The sequence below is a fragment of the Cephus cinctus genome, unplaced genomic scaffold (genome assembly GCF_000341935.2).
Source record: "Cephus cinctus unplaced genomic scaffold, Ccin1 Ccin1_scaffold0153, whole genome shotgun sequence".
In the NCBI taxonomy this organism is placed as follows: Eukaryota; Metazoa; Arthropoda; class Insecta; order Hymenoptera; family Cephidae; genus Cephus; species Cephus cinctus.
The window spans coordinates 115,790-137,947 of record NW_014332881.1 but is presented as its reverse complement, the minus strand read 5'-3'; the positions used below and the strand labels follow the sequence as shown (position 1 = coordinate 137,947).

The 22,158-nt window shown below is 38.1% G+C and overlaps 1 protein-coding gene and 2 long non-coding RNA genes across 30 annotated transcripts in view; 1 reads left to right on the top strand and 2 right to left on the bottom strand.

Moving 5' to 3' along the window:
- The window catches only part of LOC107263324 (glucose transporter type 1), a 35,733-nt gene that overhangs the window by 7,677 nt on the left and 5,898 nt on the right, over nucleotides 1–22,158 (top strand). For 2 of the 26 annotated variants that reach the window (XM_025080723.1, XM_025080726.1), the window contains exons 2-14: nucleotides 2,583–2,850; nucleotides 5,448–6,019; nucleotides 8,523–8,715; nucleotides 9,046–9,156; nucleotides 9,539–9,634; nucleotides 9,718–9,878; nucleotides 10,050–10,409; nucleotides 10,583–10,814; nucleotides 10,929–11,141; nucleotides 12,737–12,958; nucleotides 13,060–13,199; nucleotides 14,580–14,612; nucleotides 19,352–19,449. In XM_025080723.1, the coding sequence (XP_024936491.1) occupies nucleotides 5,502–6,019; nucleotides 8,523–8,715; nucleotides 9,046–9,156; nucleotides 9,539–9,634; nucleotides 9,718–9,878; nucleotides 10,050–10,409; nucleotides 10,583–10,814; nucleotides 10,929–11,141; nucleotides 12,737–12,958; nucleotides 13,060–13,199; nucleotides 14,580–14,612; nucleotides 19,352–19,449 (2,377 nt within the window). In that variant the 5' untranslated portion in view covers nucleotides 2,583–2,850; nucleotides 5,448–5,501. Of the gene's footprint in view, nucleotides 426–2,582; nucleotides 2,851–5,447; nucleotides 6,020–7,107; nucleotides 7,389–8,522; nucleotides 8,716–9,045; nucleotides 9,157–9,538; nucleotides 9,635–9,717; nucleotides 9,879–10,049; nucleotides 10,410–10,582; nucleotides 10,815–10,928; nucleotides 11,142–12,736; nucleotides 12,959–13,059; nucleotides 13,200–14,579; nucleotides 14,613–14,701; nucleotides 15,530–17,904; nucleotides 18,378–19,351; nucleotides 19,450–22,158 lie in introns of those variants that run through there. The other 24 variants (XM_025080727.1, XM_015730390.2, XM_025080730.1 and 21 more) reach the window with 20 other exon arrangements.
- On the bottom strand, nucleotides 434–2,572 carry LOC107263340. The gene is made up of 3 exons (XR_003058462.1): nucleotides 1,979–2,572; nucleotides 840–1,880; nucleotides 434–734 (listed from the first exon to the last, which is right to left on the bottom strand). It is a non-coding gene; the product is annotated as an uncharacterized LOC107263340 (long non-coding RNA).
- Nucleotides 16,957–22,158, bottom strand: part of LOC107263344 — a 5,809-nt gene continuing 607 nt past the window's right edge. The window contains exons 1-6 of one of the 3 annotated variants that reach the window (XR_003058464.1): nucleotides 20,951–21,367; nucleotides 19,732–20,374; nucleotides 19,393–19,584; nucleotides 17,651–17,700; nucleotides 17,406–17,570; nucleotides 16,957–17,319 (exon numbers count right to left, since the gene is read on the bottom strand). This is a non-coding gene — a long non-coding RNA (uncharacterized LOC107263344). Of the gene's footprint in view, nucleotides 17,320–17,405; nucleotides 17,571–17,650; nucleotides 17,701–19,392; nucleotides 19,585–19,731; nucleotides 20,496–20,950; nucleotides 21,368–22,158 lie in introns of those variants that run through there. The other 2 variants (XR_003058465.1, XR_003058463.1) reach the window with 2 other exon arrangements.

Sequence of the window (22,158 nt, the reverse complement as noted above, 5' to 3'; positions counted from 1 at the left end):
CGAAAGAATTGAAGTAACGGAGAACATGTCAGTTCTCGAGTTGCTGACTCTCACTACGCACGCTTGATAGGTTCAGTCGTTTTCGTACTGTACGCCAAACCGGAAAGGTTTCACCGACAGACTTGCAGTCTGGCAGGTATCGTGGAGTCGCTCGATAACTCTTCTACGTGATACTCCGACAAGGTTACTGTACTCTGGTAGATGCCTGGTTCACAATTTGAAAATGGAACTTTGAGTGACTGCTCTGTGCATATGGTTGATGCTGTTATTGTGGATATTTCGTGTATTCTGGATACTTTCCTGGAATATGCGTGTTAAGTGATATGGATAGTGTTGCAATCACGTGATTGGATACGATACGTACTGTGTAGTGTCTACAAGGTAGAAGTACGTACGTGGAACCAACCTGGTGGTTCACTAATGGAGTATGTATTACTTTATACTATAGTTTATAGATCCATAGGTATATATATATATATATATATATATACGTATGCATTGACAATATATCAATGAGTGGCAGGGATGTGCAATATTGTTCGTACAGCCCTAGTCGTTCCATTTGCTGTATCGGTGAACACCAGTTGTTTATTTACTTCGGACAGTACTCGCCCAAAGTTGCACTCTCTAGTGCACCAGGAGGCTGAATGGCCCTATACATTTTGTGGTCCAACACGATTGCTTTTACTTTGATAGCCGGGAGGAGTTACGACTGTGGTTGGTTGCTGGCATTTCTAGAATGGATATGAAAGATTAATACCATTTAATTTGGTGGGGCAAGTAAAATGGTTGATACTTCATTAGTGATCAGTTTCAATTTAAATGGACGAATACTTAACAATTGTATCGTTGTCCAGTATATGCTTTGGTTATAAATTTTTGTATTGTTGCTCAATAAGGTTTTTATCGCGTGGAAAATATTGAACGTTGCTGGTATTTAACGTGGCAAATATTTATGGTTGATGTGTGCATAGATAATTGCACTTTTTTTTTCTTTTCAATAACAGACACTGCGGAGATTGGCATTTATGTAATTGTAATGTTAATCACTGCTGGTGAACAAGGATATAGAGTGTTTACGAGACGAAACAGTTGTTTACTGTGTGTCAGATTTAATACCTTGAAATGCTAAAAAGATTTAACGTGTGATAGAGTTTTGATTTTTAACTATAAATTATGCAATTATGTAATAATAAACTAGTGTCTGGCACGGAACAGACTGGAGACTCGATTATTAAGATAAACGGTCATACGCACTTTGATATTATTTACTACGTTTAATTAATATTATTCTAAAGGAATTGACCAGTCCCAAATATTCTTTACAAGTAGAAATGTGTATTACTTGTCTGTTCCTTTGGATCAGAATTAACTAAAACGGTTTAAGACCGTCGTGCAAATATAGTCATTTATACGAGTGTATTCGTTATTCTGGGCAAAATATTTATTTTTACGTTATAATATCGATCCGTGGGCTATTTCATATCGTTTGCCGGTTTAAATAATACCCGAGGCTTCAGATAAAATAAATTATCTGCTGTAAACCTCATCTTTTCGCTGTCTCATCACCAGGTACGGCTGTCGTTCATTTTATCTTTTCACCTTCTTTTCTTATCTTCGTTTATTCTCTTTTATTCACGTCCTCCGTATCGTCTCTCTCCTCTTTCGCAAAACTCGACAATTTTGCAAGTGCTGTGTTGACATTTCGGTTTTGGTAAATTTACTCTTCCGTATACATATAATGTGTTGAGTATACAAACTGCCAAATGTATTTATCTTGAAAATTCTTCGTTCCAAAGGAAACTTCCTCTTTGTGTACGTTGCTATGACACAGTGTACGGATGCGTTTCTTGGTACACCAAGTATGTTTGCGATAACTCCTGATTAAGGAAAAACATAAACGTTGGTTTTGAGTATTATCATGTTAGTATGTAATTGCAGACGACCTTGTATATAATAAAAGAAAAACTAAAAATACCCAAAAGGACGTAACAGTTGTATACTATATTTAATCGTTATACTGTCCCCCGTAGTAGTTGTACAGGATCTCTTTAGAGTACGTTGGGGAAGATTAGATAAGCTGAAAAAAAAAGATACAAAAAATTACATGGAAATCACCGGTTCTTTCCAACTTGAAAATACATTCTCTTTGATATGTAAAAAAAAATATTGCAAAGCAGTAGATCAGAACATACATGTAAAGCATACTGAAGCTGTTTCATATATGAATTTATATTTACAACAAATTTAGATTATCTTATCATGAAAGTCATTTGCTGACACATTACAAGTCGATATCGAGACCTGCATCGACACAACAAACTTTTACTTATTTTAAGCACACGACTTGAGAACTCAAGAAATATTGAATCAATTCCTATACTTGAAGCACAAAACAATGTGTAACAATAAAACTAATTATTTTGTTGTACGACCGTGATATGATATACATATCTAAGATCTCATTTATACTTTATCGATTTTACAACGTCATATATTAGCTTGTATAATTCCTAGACAGAAGTATTATACATTTCAGTTTGTCTTGACACGAGATTAACGGCGATTCTTATCCTCTACAGCTTGGTAGTGCCGAGTGGCACAGAGTAAGGAAAAACCGTCAAAACGTAGAGACGCATCCTAGTAAGAACACGTTAAAGACGAGCAGTCTCCATACAGAAGAAGAAATCAAAAATCGTACCAGCGGAGGATCCCTGGTTTCCCTATATGCGTTACGTAGAGGAAAGCAAGGACCTCTTGAACAATCGATATTCACATCTTCGAGGAGTGAGGAACGTCGTGAGGTTCTAGAGGTTGTCGCCGGGCACGATGGCTTGCAAACTATTCAAGGTGAGTTTTCATTTCCCTCTAATAAAATGCATTCGCTAACGTTTTGCCGCTTCATTGAAATCCCGCGTAGTTACCTCAGTCAAGAACCCAAGCGCCCATAGTATAAGAAGTATCTGGAAAGACCATAATGATTTTTTTATCTAGAGTTTTTATCCAAAGTGCTTAGACCGACTTTATTTACCTTGCTTGTAAAGGCATTAAAAAGTTTCTCATCGGTCTGCACTTTTTCCACCTGTTCCTTTTCTCCTTACTTGCTTCTTTCTTTTTTTTTTCCTTACTGATCCTCTTCCTACAATTCTTATAGTTTCCTTATACGTTGTAATACGCGCGCTATTGCGACGCTGCTGTTCTCGCATTCTCATCCTGTATACATATGGCCGAGTATGAATTCCTCGTTCTGCTTTTATCACGTTTACAATCCGCAGCCACTTTCTTTAACACGAGGTCAAAACGTTACACGTAACTCGCTGGTGTGGCAGGATGCGCAAATTTCACGTTTTAAACGAAATTGCATGTTGTACCCTGGATGCATCGCGTACGTGTTCACTACGCCTCTCTATATATTTTCAATGTATAGAGGGAAATTCGATACCTTGTTTCACAGAGTGACAGAGTTTTACAGGCATCTGAAAAATTTATAATTGTTTTCATACAGACACGTTACCCTGTTGGCTTATGCTATTTCCTCAGGTATAATTTATGTAACACTCTATAGTCCATCTGTGCACTGGAGTGAAGAAAGATCTGGTTCTGGATGTCCTTGCAATTTTTCCCATACGAGTCATATTGATTATAATTTTGTTGATTCTCTCACTGGCCGATCTGCCTGCGAAAATACACAAGTTATCAGTGGATCAAGAACGAAAAAAAAAAAAAAACAACAAAATCGACAAAGAAAATACATGCTAATTACGAAGCATGCCTCACCCTGCGTAAATTTAACATTCTCGGACGGCTTTGAATTATCCCGTAAGCTTTGCCTTTTTCTTTTTAACCAATGTCATTTTATATAAGTCCAGTATTAATTCGTCGTGTGATAACGTATCTGTTTATTGGACTAAAGGCATCCCTATAGACCGTGACAAGAACTCATTTTATTATATGTCAAATGGATTTCACTCGTGCTTTCTCTACTACTGTTAATATATTATGCTGTTACGTATTTCAACGATGCGTGATTCTCATAGGTGCGTCCTTCTTTGTCGCTGTACATACGTGTCATCCTGATTACAATTGCGTGCCACGCAATGTACGCATTTCTATGCAGTTATACATACACGTACAGTACATACGTTACGTCAAGTATAAATTAAATTCGGTAGAAATTTCAATCCGTCGAATTTCTGAACGAGTGGAACGACTCAGCGACTAGTCGTTCCCAGTATTTACTATTTACAATTACAGTTTCTTGCAGCAGTCATTCCTACTAAGCAAGTGAAACGTTGCCCCTTTGTTTTTAAAAATTGTCTACAAAATAAAAGGACGTCCATGGAAGGCAGCGACAGTCTCATCTTGAATCCCTTAATTCGTATCCGCCATTAGCCGTAATTTACACCCAGTTGTAATTTCCTGTCTGCATTACTGGCACGCTGATTGCAATCCTTTAATCAGACACTGTTATCAGATTTTAGATAATTCGTTAAGTCACGAATCCTCCATGTATCGATTTATTTGTTGATTATAAGATTAGACAATTGATATGCACGAATAGCGACAAAGCTTTTGATAGCGCATCAAAAGTCCCTTTATAGTCCAATTTCTTGTGTTAATCCTTTGTTCTCTCTTTTACAATCAACGCACGTCTATTTTTTAAAGAGATTAATATCAGCTATGTTTGACGTACCAGTCGTGGTCGGTGCTTTCTTCGCTTGATGAACTCGCATGTAAAAACCATAATGTCTGCGTCGATCCTGTGTTCTCAATTTCTTTGCGGCTTTGTCCAGTCGTCCTTTCAAAATTCCCAGACGGGTAATCACGCGTGATGATTTCGTCAGGTCGTCGTCTGGTTTTGCCTGAGAAAAGAAATACTATGTAATCCAAGAAAGTGCTTTTGAACTGAAAATGCCACCGAAACATATAAGGCAAAGAGCATCCTACAGGATTTTAGTACGTTTGCCGTGGCAGTGGCGAGCTATCTTAAAAATGTCTATGTTCTTGTCTCAAAGCTGGTACAACGTGACGTCCAGATACATATCTTTGAAGTGGTAATTCTTTTCGCATTACTAGGTAATAAACTTCTTGGAACAACTACAAGATAGATAAATAAATTTTTATCAGAATTCAAGACCATTCCAAAACTCTCATTAAAAATCATTAACACGATAACAACACCACTGTCATCGATAGTCTCCTGCAAGTCTGTACTAGATTCCCAAAAGTGTATTTTTCTTATCGCAAGTATTTGTCTCATTCAAAAAAAATTTTCCGCCCTGCTCAGAGAAATTGCATGTGCATTTCTCTTCCTCAGAGGCGAATATGTATACCACGTAGATCTTAATAGTGAGTAAAATCAGTAAAAACGCATGTACATCCATAGCGTTGTCGGTGTAACGTGAATGTGGCACGAGTAGTAATTACAAAAGCGGTTATCACACCAGATACAATAGAGAATACGTGATGGGACGTTCCCGTGTTCTGGCGCAGCAGAAACTATGGCCGATTCACGCGGCTTCAAACCAATAAGCCAGTTGTGGAGCGCGGCCGTCTCACCGGAACCGGACTCGGAGTGTCTCTACGAGGAAATCGCGGGCCTCTCTGGGGCACAGGAAGCGGACAGTAGAGAGGAGGTCGTCGAGGAAGAGAGGGAGAGGGCGAGGTCGAGGTCAAGAGAGAGACAGGACTCAGTGCGGAGGTTAACGGAAGTTGGCGCAAGAGGACGAGCAGGAGAGGTCGCTGAGTACGAATCCAGGGTGGAGGAGCAATATGTGGTACGAGGAAGCTACGGGGAGTCCGGATCAGGAGCCGCACTCGACGCGGCTGCCACCTTCAAGCTGACGAGAGGGCGAACTTCTCGCTACCTGCCAACAACCCATTATCACCACGGTGGCCACGCTCAACATATCAGTGGCAGGCTATCGCGCCACCGTCTCACCCGGGCCTCCTTCAGTAATGAGACGCAGGAAGAAATACAAGAGGACGACGAAGCCACTCTCAGGGAGTTGCTTATAAGGTATGTTAATATATCTCGAGAAGATCTACACGACGATTACCCGAGGGATCCTGGAGCCTAACGACTGGGACACTCTTTGAACGTCCACGGGATCCCAGTTTTCTTCGCTATAGACAACCGTACGAGACTGTGTCCAGTATTTCTGTGAAACCGAGGGTCTTATGCCGAGTAGAATCACCAGGGTATAAGACCCTTGGTACACATTCGTCTCCATAAATACTCGAGAGTGTCCTCTTTTATTAGGATTTCTCATCCTTAGAGGTACTATACTTTCTTTTCTTACTGATGGACCGAAGACAAATGCTCCCCTGATGCTTATACGTATAGTTTCTATTCATTCGTATGTCATACAGGACCATCCAATTCGGTTTCACTTGTTTGACTTATGGATCTCGACTCAACTTTTACTCAAACTGAATGCTCCTGTATTACAATATACATACGAGAATGCAATGCAAGGCTTCACGCCTCATTAACATTTATACATTAATCACACGCTCTAGCCTTATTCTCTACATACCTAACACCTTTTTTGGTCGTAACGACATTATATCAGAACACGTGATTACATTTTTACCGTTTACTTGAACTCTTTGGCTGCGGCGCTCGCAGGCTTACCACTTATTGCTCATTCATTTATTCATATCCTTGTAACAGAGTTTCATCGCACAAAAGATATCACTGCCATTCGCAATATCGCAGGCGTTACTTTAGAATATTTGAAGGATTATTATTTAAAGGTGATTCAATTGAATGATATTCACACTTCCGCGTGTAACTCTGATATATTATACGATAGCAGTGATCGACTTGTGCGGATACCTTAGCGTTTTCACTCATCAAGTCATGCCACATTTTTTGTCAATTATTTTGCCGTCCGTTCATTACACACAAAGTGATGGGCCATTCAATATTGCAAGCTCGCTTGTGGACGCGGGCAGCTAGGCAGGGGTGAGTAAGCTGGCGGTGCGTCGCATGGCGATGTACTCTTATACGTGACGAATAGACTCGAAGTCACGTTAAAAATAATGCGAGCGAAATAATTCATTTTAATATTTGACTGAACCACGACTGTGTTTCCAAACTAGGTAAAGTTTTACAGAGTGAGATAGAGGCAGGGCGGACAGTGTCGGTGTCCCACCCCACACATACCTTCTACTTTGGTTGGACCACTTGACAACAAGCCCGTGCAATCATTCAGAGTCATTGATTGGATTTGGTGGGATCCAACATACGTACATATGTTGAGACAAAGACAAAGACAAATAATCAGTGAATCAGACGAAAAACTGAATCAAGAGGAGTGAGTGGGGGAGGCATAGAGGCTACTGTAGTTTCGGAACACAGCCATGGTCTCCCTACCTCCCAGGTACATAACCTACATCATCGCTGCATTAAATAAATAATCCTTTCGATCATACTTTTCATTCATTTATGCTATTCACCATATGTTCACCATATTTTTATCTATACTTATACTCACGTTATTTATATCGTATTATTTTATATTATATTCATTATTAATATTATTATACTTTTCTCACCACTTATTATCGTTCACCATTTTTTGCTTCGCTGTGCACATGGCCAGTATTGATCTCTACTTTCGTTTTGCTCTTTTTACTTTTACTCATATATATATATATATATATATATATATATATATCTTTCTTCCTGTATTATTCTTTAGCTATCTCTGAAGCTTTTTGGATCGACTTATCACGCGTTTCCTTAACGGTGTATATCAGTTATCGTTGTACAAGTTTCATCATTCGAATTTGTAGCCCAGGATTTGTTATCGAACGCATCGGTCAACATCGTGTTTTGTTACTTGTGTTTCCCTTTGGTAAATGTACTTTGAAAAAAAAAGCTTGATTTTTTTTATTGAGCTGTACAGGAACTTATTCACTGATATCACTGGTGCCATCGTTCATTCGTTTAACTCCAAATTATCATATTATGTCCTGGCTCTCTCTCTCTATTTCTTTATCGCGTTATCCTTTCGTGCCGATGATAAAATTAAAGATATCTAAAAAGAAAGGAAAAGAAAAATGTTTATTTAACATGTGCACAGCTGCAGACTATCGTAGCATTTCACCTCACACTCACTATACACACATTTTAGACATGCTTTTAGTAGCATTTGTATTTTGTCTGTGTTGTTTTTAATCTACATACAATAATGATAACTATAAGCAAATATTGTCTGTATACAAATGAAATAATGATGCTGCCGAGCTGTGTCTCGACTCCATATTCCCAATGCTGGGTGATTGCTTTTCAAATAATACGTTTTGAGCGTAACATTTTAAAAATGCTCTAATCTCGTCTCTTAACCGGCACTCAATTGCTTGACGGAGAATCTCAAAGCTCGGCAGTTAAGATTGTCGCGTCAGAGCTAGTTGGTTATCTCTTAGGGTACTAGCTGGTCTTGATCTAGTGTCGATGTGCTCGTTTTATATTATCACTCAGGCGTAAAGTTCATGCTACGATATGTGCACAGTCTGCAGAAGCAGGTCAGCGTGATGAGTATGAACTTGAGCGCCAAGCTGGACGAGCTGCAGCGGGGTGACCGCCAGCTGGAAACGACCGTTGCATTATGTGAGATACGCACTCAACTGCAGGAACTCACCAAGAGTGTAGAGTCTTGCCAGAGCGAGGTCAGCGAGGTCAAGAGAGACATGGTGGCGATCAAGGTACAGTCGGAGTACCTGACATTGCTTATCACTGTTCCCATCCGAAATCGGTGACCAATTGTGTGTCTCTCGTAATCACAATTATTGTTGACTATCTTGAAGCATCATTCGGGCGAACAGTTGTTTCATCTTTACGTATTTTTCTAAACTTTTCCCATTGAATGTTTTACCTGGAAAAGTAATTTACAAATTGAGTAGCTTTTTACTTCGAGCACATGCACTCTGGGTAGGAAGGGATACAGACTTACGTACACTTTAATAAGATGCCTGATAGTTGAATGCATATTAGCGCACTAACTTTATAACGTTAATATGGCGTATCTGGTGCAGCACGAACTAGATACGGTACAGCAAGTGAAAGAGGAGATAGAGGAGTTACGGGAATATGTGGATCGTCTGGAGGAGCACTCTCATCGACGGAAACTTAGACTCCTCGAGCAGGTGATATCGTCCTTCTCTGTGTCATCGAGAACTTACTACTTTAACTCGTGTGCTTCAGTTGCTTCAGTTCCTTCAGTTCCTTCAGTTCGTAGGAATTTTCTTTTGCATATCTAAGGAATAAATAACGATATGGTTAGCCTTATGATTTTCTTGTGAATTTATACAATAAAGGAATCAATAATTAATGTGGGTTTCTTTACTTTTTTCTAACCTTGTTTATCCATATTATCGTAGCTGTTACTCAAAATTAAATTTACCTGTGTTTATTCATATTCGCATTGACATAATTTTGTATCTTACTTTTTCCTTTGATTTTTAGCAATGAATTTATGATTTACTTTTTTAACCTAGACGATGGTTTTAATACCTTAAGTATTTTTAGGGTTTGACGTTCTTCCTGTCGTATGCAATACTGGCAGCAGTGCTTGGCATGCTGCAGTTTGGATACAATACGGGAGTCATCAATGCGCCTGAAGTGGTAAGTTTTGTTCCCAGAGGGGATGATGATCACTTAATGATGATGAGAGGTAGATCGTATCTTGGAATTGGTTGTCGTTGCAGAATATTGAAAACTTCATGAAGGATGTATACAAGGACAGATACGGTGAGGACATCTCGGATGATTCTGTGAAGAAACTGTACTCTGTGGCAGTCAGCATATTTGCTATTGGTGGTATGCTTGGTGGTTTTAGCGGAGGAATAATTGCTAACAGATTTGGCAGGTTGGTACAATGTAATCATACGGTTAATCTACGCTCTGGATGTGGAACAGAAAAGAAAATACGTGGAGATTAATCGCCACGAAAATATCTGACTGCCTGTAATATGTATCACTCTGTACTATAGACCGACGTGTCATTTACGTATGAATTATCTTTCATTCTGAATGACAGAAAGGGGGGCTTACTGCTGAACAACGTGCTGGGCATCGTGGGGGCATGCCTGATGGGCTGTACCAAGATAGCCCACGCTTATGAAATGCTCTTCTTCGGGCGGTTCGTCATCGGTGTCAATTGTGGCTTAAACACCTCCTTGGTTCCCATGTACATATCGGAGATAGCGCCATTGAACCTGAGAGGCGGCCTGGGCACGGTGAACCAGCTCGCTGTTACGGTGGGCCTCCTGGTCTCCCAGGTGCTGGGCATCGAGCAAATACTTGGCACGAATGATGGCTGGCCCGTACTCCTGGGACTGGCGATCTGTCCTGCCATATTGCAGTTGCTCTTGCTTCCAGTATGTCCGGAATCACCGAGGTAATTAATCCGTACTACATTGGAATTACTACTAGCAGTCTCTCTGTATCGTGGTGCCGATTACACGGGAATTGGGTGGCACAGTTCTTCCATCTCTTGAGGGTTCCTGGTACTTCCTGTTCTTTTTATACAGTAAGCCACAACGCTGATGTTCCTGGTTGTTTACTTCACAGATATTTGCTCATTACTAAGCAGTGGGAAGAGGAGGCCCGCAAGGCTTTAAGGAGATTAAGGGCTAGTAATCAGGTAGAGGAAGACATCGAAGAGATGAGGGCTGAGGAAAGGGCTCAGCAGTCCGAATCCACCATTTCGATGACAGAGCTTATATGTAGTCCAACTTTAAGAGCACCTCTTATCATCGGTGTGGTTATGCAATTATCCCAGCAATTGTCGGGTATCAATGCTGTAAGTAAAGATAACTTTATTACTTCCACTATCTATTAACGGATCCTTCAGATCGTCCAAGGTACCTCAAACGATTATCGGTCGCCTACTTATCCTAGCTACTTACCGTTTCAGGTGTTCTACTATTCCACGAGTCTGTTCATAAGTTCCGGACTCACGGATGAGAGTGCCAAGTTTGCAAGTATTGGTATAGGCGCCATTATGGTTGGTATGACACTAATATCCATCCCACTGATGGACAGAACAGGAAGGCGAACGCTGCATCTATACGGCCTTGGCGGCATGTTCATCTTTTCCATATTCATCACAATTTCGTTGCTCATAAAGGTTTGTAGAGCCACCTGTTTCTCGTTAACGCGTATCCAGACAGGGACTCACGCACTGGTGGGTTGATGTTCTTATCGCGTGGACGTTAGTTCGTTCCCACGTAACATTCGTCTATGTATTATAATACCTGTGAGGCTTTATAAGAGGGATTGTGGAATACAAAAGTTGTATGGGGGATACAGTGTAAGAAAAAAAATACGAAGATGCTAACAGACTCGGACGACGGGACGCTTTTGTGCAGTTTTTAGCAAAAAACTACACTGGCCAGACCAAACCCGTCTCTGGCTGTTTCACTGATTAAACAGTGACTGTGCAATGGTAATCGAGGAAAGCTTCTAGGATGTAAAGAATCAATAATATTAAGAGTTGTAAATGTGCTTCGTGCTTCGTAACACAATGAAGCTAGGCGTAAGGTGCATTTAACACTTTGTTCACAGCTGGAGTGCGGCACTGCACCGACTGTGAGAGATATCACCGCTGTATTTATACATTCACCTCGCTATATTGAAATCTCATGTTAATTTATCCCAGTCATTCATGTAGCTCGTAAGTGCTGTGTCCTGTACCCGCATGATGGTTTTCTTCGTTTGCATTACACTATTTCTTTTTTCTCTCTTTTCTTTCTTCCATCACACTATTTCCTTCTCTTACTCGTTCCTGCACGCGTCTCTGTATCGGAACAAGCACTTGCCGTTAACGAGTAACGATACGTTTTAAAAATACATTAATGAAGATTGATTGAGAAAGAAATGACATAAATAACACTGCACGCTTTTACATTTACTTACTTGGCTCACTTTGCTATTTTTTATTCGTTTCTCCCTCCTTCCCCCGCCCCTCGTCAAATTCGATCTCTTTCGTGACTGTCTGGAGGAGATTTTTGTCCGACTTCTCTGTTATTATGCAATTTCATTCAGTCTGGCTCAAACCTGTCGGTATTTCAACACACCGAGTTTCGACACAGCGATCAGACTTACAGAACACTTGAAGTTTTTGATGGATATTCATGAAATAAAAAAAAAGAATTGCAATTCATTATATTTTCACATTGAATGTATCATATACAGTCGGCTTTAACTTCACGAAGATCACAAGGGTCTGTTGAACTTACCTTATTAACTTCTACGAAATTGTATACAGCCAACGTTGGCTTGAGCAAGCGTTCGCAGGATACATTACACAAGCTCATTGCATTACTTTTCCTTGCAGAAACCGCTTGTATATAAAAAAGGTGAAAGTTGGCTTACCATTAGTTTTACGAAAATTAAAGACAAAACCTAGAGAGATTGTCCGAGTCGTTTTGCTACACGTTGGTCAATGTAAAACAGTATTTCACTCCTTCATGATAATCACACATTACATAAGAAAGTATGCTACTGTAAATAAGCGAAGGCACCAAATCAACAAAGTTATACCAGACATCACAGAACTACGTTCTACTCTGTATCACCTAACACAGGATTGAGCTCTGCATGTTAACTTGCATGCCACGTTATTTCTTTTTTATCAAGTTATGTATCATTTATTATCATCATTCGTTCCTGAGGCTCCTCCAGCCACTCAGGAAAGAAGAACTCGATTCTACCCCCTGATAGGCGTTTTTTGGTTACGTACAGGAAATGATAGACTGGATGTCATACCTGTCGGTGGTCTCGACACTCGGCTTCGTGGTGTTCTTTGCTGTTGGTCCAGGATCCATACCGTGGATGATAACAGCCGAACTCTTCTCCCAAGGACCTAGGCCTGCTGCCATGTCCATTGCGGTTCTTGTTAATTGGATGGCTAATTTCACGGTTGGCATCGGTTTTCCAAGTATGGTACGTCATAAGATCATCACTTTGCTCACATTCAGTTCTGCGAATCAATATTAAAGTTCAATAGCATTCTAAACCAAGGACCCTTTTCTACTGTGTTACAGGATAGCCTTGAAAACTACAAGTTCCTACCATTCAGTGCATTCCTCGCCATCTTTTGGATCTTCACGTACAAGAGGGTTCCTGAGACCAAGAATAAGACCTTCGAAGAGATCCTATCCATATTCAGGCATGGTAATGACAGGTATGCTGCAAACAAGCAATCAAGTACAGTCCCAAGTACCTACACGAGTAAGCCAATGGACAGCTAGCTTTCAATATTATATTCATTGTATTTATTAAGTTTATTTTTTTATTAATTTTTTTTCTTAAAAACTTTTCATAGACGGTTCTACGTCTTGTGCGCGTTAACGCTGATATAGTTAACAATTCATGACATGCTGTCGTCATGAAAATTGAGATGTGATAAATTTTTGACGGATCTGTCGAGCACTTGTTGTCTATGTCATATACCATTTGTTTCATTAATCGTTTACGAAATTGTTTTATTGTCCATTGTGTACAAGTTCTCAAGTTGGGCTTAACTGATAAGAAATAATGCGACCCATTTATTATTTTTTCCTCTATCGTTACTGACTTCCTATTTAGAGTACCTTTTACTGGCAATGTTGTACATAACTTGTTACGCGTTTGTAATTAACGATTTTAGGCGAGACCAAGAGGATATACAAGTTTAATAGGATGCTCAATCGATAAGCGATAATTGAACGATGACTATCGAACAAAAAGCGCCAGAATCTTGACCAATCGATTAATTGATTATCCATAATCATTGTCACTTTAATAATTTACAAAATAACGCACGTTACAAGTTTGAATACTCAATATTTTTTTATCGTCGCACCATCAGTCACGTGACTATTAGCAGCTTGTAACGTATACGCAAGCAATAATATTTAAATCGGCACAATTGTATACAACTTGTTGATTATTTTCACGTTGACAAACGTGATACGTTTATTCGTACAAATAGATATTTTTGTCATTCGTAATCTCACCTTGGTACTCTTTTATTTTGTGCCTTTTAATTATGGCAGATCTCATTGCTACTTTCTTGGCTTCGATTCCAAGGCAGGACGAAATATGAAATTCTTCTTATCGAATAGATACTTATTACTTTGACGTCATTCTGGCTCAAGTCAGGGACGCGAAGGGGAGGATGCTCCTGTTTTAAGTGATCCTGTAAAATACAAGATAGACACAGCGAATTATGTTACGTATAATTAAACACATAAGTTTCTCATCTTGTTCGAGTATCATCCTAACGTTATAATTATTTACACAGAATTTATTGGACCGTGAGTGTATCGTTTATTCGAAAAATAAATGATTATTTAGTGGTTCCGGTACTATTTGTTATTGTTTCATTTTATTGTATGTTTTGACATTACGCAGATTGTGTGTATGTAGAGAGAGAGAGAGAGAGAGAGAGAGAGAGAGAGAGAGAGAGAGAGAGAGAGAGTGCGTGTGTGTGTGTGTGTGTATGCAAATGAAAGAAAGAAAAGAAAATCAGAAAAATCATGTGTACTCCATGTCGTAACTATGCTTTCTGTGTTATGTGGAGCAGAAGCAGCTTGAGGGACAGCAGACTATACGGGTGAGTCCTGCTAACGTTTCGTTCGTTATGATGGCTTTGTACAATATTTTTTTGTTATTTATCATATTCATTTGACATTTTTCTTTCAGTTTTTATTATTCCTTTCGTTTACTTCCTTGTTACTATTGCGCAGACCCTTTTTGAGAGCATGTATAATCTTCTTGAGGGCATCGTTGAACCTATATAGATGATTTTTAAGAAAACTGATTTTCGTCACACATTGAGAAATTAATATTTTTTACAATAATTTAATGACATTTTCACTAATTCTATAGGCAGTAGAATTTATTCGGTACATCATCTTTCTACGATATTAGATCAGGAATTATTTAAGTTTAGTACCAGGGTTACTGATCGCTTTACCACGATACTGATCATTTTTTACACCTTAAAAAAATAATTATTTCACTGATTTAGACAGATTCGATTGACAGTATTTCTAAATAACATATTTCCAACTGGACATTTATTCATTGAAACGTCATTAAATTATTCCAAAAATTATTTTTTAATTTTAAAAAATTGAGATTTGACAAAAATCATAGTTTTTCTCAAAATCACCCATATATATATATATATATATATATATATAAACACTCATATTTGCAGAAAGGGATTATTTTTTAAGCCTTCGTTGGATTCGCGTGGCGACTTTTTCTCTTTTACGATCGCCGACCCGAACAAAACGGGATGAACTTATTGGCTACAGAAAAACACGAAGAGAGAAAAAGTAAAAGAAATAGTACACCCCACGCGTGTAATATGTAACAGATAAGCCACATGCATTACGAGAGATCCGATAATATTTTAGGAGCTATGCCAAAAGTATTGGCTTATCGGGTAAAAGGGGAGAATGGAAAAAAAAAAAGAGAGAATCCAACGACTAGCATCCCATTTGTAAATCAAAGATAACAAAATCGCCGTAGAATCGTAAAAATTTGCGCTTTGCACAAGAACAGAGAGAAGGTCGAATACGAGATACAAAAGAAAAATCTTATAAAAAGAGAAAAACGCTTAGAAAATAATCCCAACAGTTAACGAGAAGCCGTGAGGATTTCGTAAAAAAAAAAAATCCGGCATGCATACTACGTCCTTACTTAGCTCGTGCCGAATTAATTTTTAAATCCCAAAAAGAGCCAGGCTGAATTACGAGAAAGATATACATTATTATAGTTGCATGGACAACTACTATTTACATGTATACATACATACATATGTATACAGAGTTATTCAGTCGAAACGAACCAACCGAAGTTAGCAACTTGTCCGCTCGATGCCTACTACAAGGTGAAGCCAACTTCAGTCGGCATATTCGAAACTGAATAGCTCTTCTACTATACAGGATTATTTAGGACCTTTTCCACCAATTGAAGTTGGTTCTACCATAGAAATGAATTGTACCTGACTAAGTACTAATTTGACTTGGCGTGTGGTACACTAAATAATCCTATGTGATAAATCGTATTATTTCTTTTCTTTCCGTGAACATACATTTCACAGTTTCTATGAGTTCCTTCAGGGCTATTATGTAGCGTGTATATGGACCTTATATAAATAAATATATGAGAATATCCAATCACGTCCATTATCGTCGATAATGATGCGAGAAGTAAGCAAGTACCGTCAGGAGACGCATATAGTATCCAAAATAATAAAATATGTAATACATAAGAGCCCCGAGATCAATTGACTTGACTTCCTGGAGCCCTGTATTCGATAGCATGCTCCTCATAGTCCATTTGACCTGATGAGTGTTCGACAGGAGATAAGTTTTTCAAAACTGTTCATGTCAATAGCTGGCACGATAATATGCGCTGTGCTATGCGAACTGCATGTTAGTGCTTACATTAAATAACTGTTGGGCGTAATATTCTCTCTCTCTCTGATATACATATATATATATATATATGTATATATATATATATTTATATTTGTATATACAGATATATATAAATATATGTACAATATGTTGTATTTACATCGAGTTTTTTTAATACATTATTAAGAAAAAAAAAAAAAAAGAAGAAAATCAGAGAATTCAATTGTACTGATCAAGACGCAACAAATCAAAGCCGATGCTTGACCTTTAAATTATACGTATTCTGGCTTTTGAATCACCCGGCAAAATCCGATCGTCGCGATCATGCCAATTTGCAATACTGCCATAATGTTCGTTGTGATGAGCTTACCACGTTTTGTCTTACAATTTATATATTAGTCTAATTACGGATTATCATCCCGTAAGCCCCGTAAAAAGAGCTACCTTTGATCCCTGGTTTATTGTATACGTTCTTTATATTATTGTCAATACCTATGTTCACGTTTCTTCATGCTGATTAAGGTCTTGCCGAAACATTCACCCGATTCGTTTGTTAATCCTGCTTGACGCTCGACGACGATTCTCATTAAGTTCGTCGTACAATATTTCAATTCGTTACTGATTCTTTGCTTACTTAAGATTAGGTAGAGCAGTGAGTTTTATGATAGATTATTTATCATAGATTATACACTTATAATTAAAATATATTTTTAATGAAAACTCTGTGAAAAGTATATTGCTCATACCTGTACAGTGGTATCGATTAGAATTCCATGCATAAGAGTCATCCAGATAGAATCACCCTGTACTTGAAACACTGTCCATTATATCAGACCACTTGATCATTCTATCAGATACTGGGTGAACGATGATATACGGGATGATTTGCTAAAAGGAAAAAGAAAAAGCTTAGAGAAAACATTAATTAACACTCAACGAACACGACTGCCTATATTTGCTGATTATTCAGTTACCGGTTACGTGACGCCCTGACGTTGTAAGTCTACCTAGCATGTGCTTAGGGTTATAATAGCAAAAGGTTCATCGTGACACAATGGCGCTCAGGACTTTCTTTTTAATACAAAAGAGACGGGAGGATCGACTCGATTGAGAAGGACGTGACGAAGAACGGGTACATCCTGAAAATATATAAAAAATATAAATAAAATTAATTCTCGTACGATTTTATGATCGGGATTAAGAACTTTTTTTTATTTACTTTGACTAGTGATCAAACGTTGACGGACCCTTGACACTTCCTCCCGTTCTCTGAAACAAATTCAAGGGATGATACAGGGTTGTTCTATCATCATTATCGCGATTTAGCATGTAGACATCATATAAGATCGGATAACAGTAGGATATTGTTATAATCGATTTGTATGGAATCAATTGGGATCGGATGAAATCGTAAATGAACACGAAGATGAACGATTTCAGGCTTGATAGCCATGTAACGTTATTCTATTGCAGGGAAGAGGAGCTCGCCACTTACTCTAGCAAGGAGACCGTCCTATCTGACGCCACCACTGCCAACCATACCCAAGCTACTGATAAACCATAATTTTAATTAGAAAAGAGTAATTGAATACGGCGACAGTTGTACATTCATTCGGAAGCAGAGGGAAAGAGAAAAGGAGATTGAGTCAATGATTGAGATGAATAGATGAAAATAAAAAAATGATATTAGAGGGTTAATCACTGTCGTTCGCATAATATTATTGAAAATATTGTTACTAGAGATGTTGTAGGCACTTATTACATAATAGGACAGAAATACCGGAAAACGGATACAGACTGTGTAACTTATGAAAATACCACTTAAATGCGCCAAATTTTTTCTTAAAGCGGCCAAATAATTAATTATTATAATTACGAATATTTCGGCATCACCAATTAAGACTCGAATATTTCACGTTGTAAAATAAATCAGTTTGTTTATTTAATTATTCGTTTCTCCATTTACTTTTCTTCCACTGTGCGTCGTTCTCAACGTTTATTGTCTGGGCGCATGCGCGTAGCGCTGACCGTTGTTACTTCTCTGACAGATGCTGGAACGTCGAGCGCGCGTCTTTCATTAATGGACGTATATGGCATTAAGAGAAACTATAATACGCCAGATGAAAAATCTTCTACTACACAGGCCAGTGATGTATATTGCGAGTAGACTGAAACGATAGAAACTGTGAAATGGATTATTCCTTTCGTATATATGTGAAACCGGAAGAGCGAGTAACTCAAACGAGGTGGCAGGGTTCGAGGACGCCCTTAAGAGATTTCTAATACCTTTATTCTTGTTATATCACTGTACCATTATCATAGTATATCGGATATACTATACACCATATATCATTTATTCCTACCCTCACGTTACTGTAAAACGATACACTGTAAACGTGTATTATTCTACCATATGAATTTCATAGATAAACTGAACGAAAGGAACGGTACCGTTGAGTTCGTAAAAGTCTTTCTATGAATTCTTATGGTTCTTCGTGCACATAGAAACAGCAGCAGTAAGTTTATCTTGCAACACCATACAGCACTGATCTACGTATGTTTGCAATAAATCACAAAGAAGCACGATAAGCTCACTGATCAAACTGAATCTTATTTTTACGTTTAAAAATGCCGCGAACGTTAAATCCAGTTAATTGTAACTGCAAGCGTGCTGGACAGTAAGAAAAAAAAAAAGAAACCACCACAAACAAGAAACTCACTAGCACGATCGTCCAGCACCAGGAAGAAAAGAGAGATTACAATAAACTAGCGTGCATGTCCCAAGGGTGTCTGTCTATCTATCTCTATGGGTACCAGACACGAGTACTCTAATAATTCTCTAAGACTAAGAGCGACGAAAAGCCCAATGGATATGTTTGAAGAAGCGGAAAATTTGGACAAGTGGCGTGATGTTTTGCAGGAGCGTGCTAAACTGTGTGAATGCGTTAGAGGGACACATACCGCCAGCTGAGAGCGCAGCCCTGATGGTGGCCGAGGAGAAGCCACATCCTGATTCATGTAAGGCTTGCCAACCTGACCAACGTCATCACCCTTCATCACCCATCACGATCACCAACTCCGTCGCTACAAGGCAAACGATTCCTAGGACCTGGCTGTAGCTGTAGCATGATATCAAAAGTCCTTTGCGTTTCCCTATAACATATATCCACTATATAATTCCAACAATCGTACACAATCATAATCTCGTAATACTCGCCATAAGTTAACCAAAAGAAATATATCATTCACTTCACTACAATGTATTCGTTAAACCACATGAGACACCCAGAACGATTGTACCTTAGGGATTTGTACGCGCTGCTGCAGTCCGTTCCATTCCACCGAGTGTGTGCTGTGCCTAATGACAGCAACATGAATCCTTAAATGGACGTCTGTTCTGTATTTCTATCGTCCAGTGAATCTCGACGAGTATCTTTATTACCTATTACAGTAATAACACCGTTACAGAACGGTGATGAACGCAACTTCCCAAGTGAGTACTCGCGCAGAATGAATGGAGATCTTCAAGCGTTCACCAAAAAAAAAAAAAAAATAGCATAGGGGAATATTATATGGAGGGATAGGCGCTATGGCCGCAAGACTAACTATACTAATACTATTTTCTTACGTACTGTTCTTCTTTCTTTTTGTTTACATCCATTTCTTCACTTCCCTCTCTGGCACTTCTATATCATCACTTTTGTTGCTTTCGCATCCCCTTATGTCATCGGTCAATACCTCATTCAATTCATGTATTCCGTTGACACTGAGTACGGCACTACACTGTGGGATGCAATATACGCTGCAGCAGTCGGTCGTCTCTGGTAAAATTGTTCTCTACCTCTTCCTATCACTTTGCATGCCACAAAAACATCTCTTTGTATGTTTGTGAATTCGTTTATACGTAGTATCACTATATCGATCCTTTATCTGTTACGTTCATCTGCAAAACAGTAAAATGATCGGCTTTTGATTTGAACATGGATGAGTACTATTTGTATATGTATATATAGATATACCTATGCATATCATAGTCTCTCGATATAACAAGAAATATATATATATATATATATATATACACATGACTAAAGAAAAAATCTCTAGATTATCAATTTGAACCGTGAAAATTCATAGTCTCTCGATATAACAAGAATTATCTGTTACGTTCATCTGCAAAACAGTAAAATGATCGGCTTTTGATTTGAACATGGATGAGTACTATTTGTATATGTATATATAGATATACCTATGCATATCATAGTCTCTCGATATAACAAGAAATATATATATATATATATATATATACACATGACTAAAGAAAAAATCTCTAGATTATCAATTTGAACCGTGAAAATTTTATTCGATTGGCTGAGATTTTTTTATGTGATTTTATCATCGGGCTACTATTAACGGAATATTGCATCCCGCCAAATCTTCGTTTTGAACCCCCTACGATGTTATCGTTCACAGTAATATTTAAGATCCAGAATCATGTGTAAATATATTCAAGACATCTCACGTCGAGGCTTCAAACGAAGATTTGAAGTATGTAGAAAAATTGCTCTCTGTAATGCGTCACTTTAGTTCAACTTTTTCGTGTGTAGTAAAAACGTCAACCGATAGCTTTCACCTGATTTATATTAAAGATTGATATATTATCTTTATAACGATAAGTTTCCTTTTCTTTAAACTTCACTTTAATCTTGTAGATACTTTCACAGGTGTGTCCTTGATCGTTAATTTAGTTCTTCTCTGACATCATTTATCAACTGCAATTCTCACAGATCATCGACACTGGCCTTTGTAGTAGTTTCAATGAAGCCAAAAAGCATTGGAATTTCGATCGAAGCGACCATAACGATTTATTACACGTCTTTTTTCTTAGTTGACCAAACCACTAATAATTCCATAAAATTCCATTGTTATCGATTATATGCTCTACTTGTCAGTTTTTTTTCCTCGTACATCCAGAATGAAGTGGCAGCAAGTACGTTGTGCCTAAAGAACTTAAATCGTAAATGCTAAAATTAATGAATAAAGAGAAAGAAAGAAAAAAAGAAAATGCAGAACATGAATGTGGCAATGCGCATGAATGCATGTGTATATTCCTACCAGTTAATTCCGCTAAAACTTTATGTGTATGTATATGTAATATTATACCTGACGATAAAACCGCCATCTTGTTACGAACCCTTCTACATCACGTCTCACGTAAACATAATTCATTACATTACACTGTATCTGCAACGATCCACAAGTATCTTTAATATATCCTATCTAAATTTTTGTACTCTTAATTAATGCATATTTCCATTTATGAAGGGATCGGGCGAGATCGCTAATTATCAAAAGCTTTAGCTGATCAAAAAATCGAATCTCGTACCTTCGCTTTCTTCAAACTATTAATTATAAATTATTTTATTGTTAAAAAAAAGTCAAGGATACTGAGAATCGCGTTACAGGACCTACAGGGTCATAGGTCAACGAGCAATACGTACTGTACGTAATATAATATCCTAAACAATTATTCAAGTAGAAATGGTGATGGATGTACTACTCCTGGTGAAGAGGAGCATATCAATTGCAATTGAATTCTGAATTCCATTGAGTAATAGAAGTAAATGAAGCAATGAGGTTTTCAGTACAGCGAATGAGATTCAGAATGAAAGGAAATAAGAGAAGATGATTATCCATGTGATATATATATATATATATATATATATATAT